General features: G+C 42.2%; 1 protein-coding gene across 1 annotated transcript in view; it reads right to left on the bottom strand.

The window, feature by feature from the left end:
* Nucleotides 1-3,049: 3,049 nt before the first annotated feature.
* The window catches only part of HOXA9 (homeobox A9), a gene marked incomplete at its 5' end in the record, with an annotated part of 1,607 nt that continues 754 nt past the window's right edge, over nucleotides 3,050-3,902 (bottom strand). Inside the window, one exon of the mRNA XM_010007641.1 lies at nucleotides 3,050-3,307. Within this exon, the coding sequence (XP_010005943.1) occupies nucleotides 3,069-3,307 (239 nt within the window). The remainder of the gene's footprint in view (nucleotides 3,308-3,902) is intronic.

The raw sequence follows: 3,902 nt of genomic DNA, 5'->3' as shown, positions 1-3,902 counted from the left end.
AATGTCCAGCGCCCGGCCCGGGTTTAAGCGAGGGGAAGGCCAATAAAAGGTTGTTATTTCCGCTCGCCGGCTTTATCTAAAACAGCCAGACAAAACAAATGAAAAGGCTTTTGTAGAAAATCTTTAATTGTGGCTGGACAGTTGTAAACTCATTAAGAGCCGAATTCCAGACAGTTTGCAGACCCGTCATTTATTACACACTCTTAATGCTGATTCTTTGAAGTTGCCTCTGTCTGCAACAACAGAGGGCGTCCCATCATCCCCAAATACTGGCTCAGGGATCAATTAGAGGCTTTTTTTGTGTGTTTGTGCACACCAGAACGAGCTCCCTTTTGCTAATTAGAACTCACCGAATCTTACCCAGGATTTCTGGGGGGGATTTTTGGCTTTGTTTGGGTTTTTTGTTTGTTTGTTTGTTTGTTCTGGGGTTTGTGTCCGTGTGTGCTGCTTGGTTTGGTTTGGTTTAAGGTGAAGCCGAAAGCTTTTTTTTTTTTCTTTTTTTTTTTGCCCCGCAGTTCTGCACATCTGTAAACTTCTTGCCGGCTCCCTAAGTTTTTGTCTTTAGCCCTGCAGCGTTTTACACCCCATAAACGGTTACAGCAGTCATTTTATTTTATTGCACTGTATGGCTCTGAATTTTCCGAACAACAGCTTCTGCCAAGACCATCAGTGCGTTCCGTCTTATTTTGCTTTGGATACATATACATACATAGATATGTAAGTGTTCCTCCGTAAGCTGAGAAGGCTTTTATTGTTATTCGACATATCTGCAAACAAGGGTCGGTGTGGCGCAGAAGTGGGCTGAGGCTCATATTATGGAGGATATCTCCCCTGAGCAGTAAGATGTCCGCCCAAAACAAGGGTAAAATTCAGCAAGCTCACAGAGTTCGCTATTTTCTTTTGTTGCTGAGCTTGGTCTGGCTTGGGGCGGCGGGGGAGGGGTGGGTGCAATGGGGGGGTGTATGAAAATCCACTCAGAAGAAATAACCTTAAAAAAAATATATTTAAAAAATTCCTATTTTGCCTTTACTGCTCCAGATCCTTTCCCTCGGCTAAATCAGCGCGTAAAATCGACACCATAAATTTTACCATAATTGTCAGTAAAATTTTATCTGTATATTTATTTACCTATATATGCATGTATAATCTGAGGCGCTAGTAAAATGCAAGGCGTTGTTTTTATTTGCCACGGGACATTTAAAAAGGAGGACAACAAATGAAAACTTGAAGGCAAGGGAAGGAAAAAAAAAATGGGTGACGTTTGAAATAACATATTTTGCACGGGCAATTATCTCTAGAAGGGAATTTAAAATGAACGCGCTGGTTAGACGAACCTTCTCACAGAGCTTGTGGAAGCTCAGCGCTGGACATTTTCTGGTGGAGGCTAATTAACCATCTCAGCTTAAATGTCGCTGTCTGAGCTGATTTACATTATTTTCCGCACTAAAGAACGTCGGACATTTTGGGTCGATCCTAAACCCCCCCACCCTGCCAGGCCAATTTATGAAGCCCGCGTTAAGTGGGCAGAGAGCCCCCGCTGCCAACCCCAGGGGCTCCCCCCTCTCGCTGCAAAGCGCCCACTTACCAAATTATATCCGACAGAAGGGAGCCTCAGCGAAGCAATGGCATTTAGACCTGAATCTGCCCATTTCGGACAAAATAACCCCAGATTTTCATCACCTGGGGACTGCGTTTATAGGACCGTGCGTTTGTCTTGGCTCAGAAATAACACGGCTCCTGCTTCGCCTCGGCAGCTGCCTTAGCCCTGCCGCCTCTGCTGCCGAAACTGGGCGTGCCGCGAAAGAACCCCTCCTTAATAACCTTAAAACATCACAAAATAGAAAAGAATCAATATATTTTATTTGGCAAAAAGTTAAATATCATTTCAACACAACGATTTGGTCAGTAGGCCATGAGGTAACTATTTCAAAATAGACAATGTATGTCCTGCATCAACATAACTTCCCAGATTTATTTTGTTAAATCGATACAAATTTACAATAACCAAATGTAGGGTTTTATAGTGTATAATTTATTATCAATAAAATTAACCTTCATCACAATAACCATCAAATCATTCGATTAAAATCAAAACGTAAACCATAGGTAGTTACCCTTTGCACATATACGTATAGCTCCGATATCTGATAACTGCTCACTGGTGCAAAAACAATATTTATGCTAGTCTGTTTATTTAATTTTTTAATATATAGATTATATATACAACCGACAAAGACAGTACTATATATTTATCAACTGTGCATACTAAAATGACTTGCTTCAATATTTTGAGAACCGTAATTCCCAAAAATCCCGGACAAACTTTTTTTTTGCCTTTTTTTTTTTCTTTTTTTTTTTTTTTTTTTTTTTTTGCGTTGAGAGATATATATAATATATATTTTACAATCAAAGGTTAAGTGTCTAATTATACAGAAAAGACTTAATACACTACAGAGCTATACTCTATGCAATTTTTATAATAAACAACCTGAGTTCAAATTGAATCCTAGCTTACACCATTACATCCGGTACAGCACCCAAGCACATAAATTGAGTCACAAACATAATTACCACAATAAAACACAGTGTTCAAGTATTAGAGCAGAGATCTCTCTGCTGCGCAAAGAGCGAATAAAATTAACTACACAGACTAAACTATAGAGTCCGTAAATAGTTGTGCATTATGAAAAGGTAGTTTTCTTCTTTTTTCATTTTTTCCCTTCTTCCTTCTTCCTTTCCGTAAGTGAAGAAACAGGTAGATTTATACAAGCCAGCTAAACAGCCTTTTCGTGCTAATGCCCCCTTTTTCTTTCCTATTAGAAAATTAAAAGTCCTACTGTACTTCTCCTGGCAAACTGGCCACTGTGACAAGCAAGGTACAATCATAGTTAGAATTTGCTATGGGGAAAAAAAATGAGGCCTGGACCCAGACGCTTCGCATGGCAGGGCTCGAGGGGAGGAATATTTTGTTTTGTTTTTCCCTTTTTTTTTCTTTTTTTTTTGTTTTCTTTCTCTCTCTCTCTCTCTTTTTTTCTTTATGCATTTTCAATTTAACCCGCGTGTCTCCATCATTCGTCCTTCGCTCGATCTTTGTTGATTTTCTTCATTTTCATCCTCCTGTTCTGAAACCAGATTTTCACTTGTCTCTCAGTTAAATTGAGGAGTCTGGCCACCTCGTATCTACGGTCCCTAGTGAGATACATATTGAACAGAAACTCCTTCTCCAGTTCCAGCGTCTGATGCTTGGTATAAGGGCATCGCTTTTTCCTAGTGGACCTCGCGTGGAGCCAGTTTGCAGCTGGATTATCTACAACGAAAACAACAGAAGTTCAGGCTCGAGCAGGGGCAGAACGAGGGAGCTTGGGAGGGGGAACCCACTCAGGACCAGCCACTTAGGTGTCCCAATACTGGGGTTTAGGAAGTGGCTCTCATTTCCTCAGGCACAGAGGATGGTGAGGCACAATGGATTCCAAAATACAGACACATGGAGAGGTCACACGCAGCAAAGCCCCGCCACCTCCCCCTCCCCTCGCCTTTTTTATTGTTTGTAGGATGCAATTTTTAAATACTCTTTCTCCTCCTCTCTGTCTCTCTGCTGGCTCCCTCCCTCCTTCCTGGCCTCCCAACGCACACACCCCCCTCAAACTGCCAGCCCGGGGAGTGACCAGACCAACATGTCACTGAAATTTTTTCACTTTTGAATATCAACCTTCTCCCCTGTCATCACTGGCAAGACTCAGGGAGCTGGCAAGTCAGTCTCCAGCTGGCATCATTAAAGCCTCGCCCTCTTAGGATCCTTATTCGCACGGCGCTAATCGCGATAGCAATCCCCAGGCACTCTGCCACCGCTCCCGCAGCCCTAGGAACATCCAGCCCGGGGTTTTCCAACGAGGAGACGCGAA

This window comes from Chaetura pelagica, unplaced genomic scaffold (assembly GCF_000747805.2).
Source record: "Chaetura pelagica isolate M959 unplaced genomic scaffold, ChaPel_1.0 scaffold10, whole genome shotgun sequence".
NCBI classification, from domain to species: domain Eukaryota; kingdom Metazoa; phylum Chordata; class Aves; order Apodiformes; family Apodidae; genus Chaetura; species Chaetura pelagica.
This window is presented reverse-complemented; position numbering and strand designations above follow the sequence as displayed.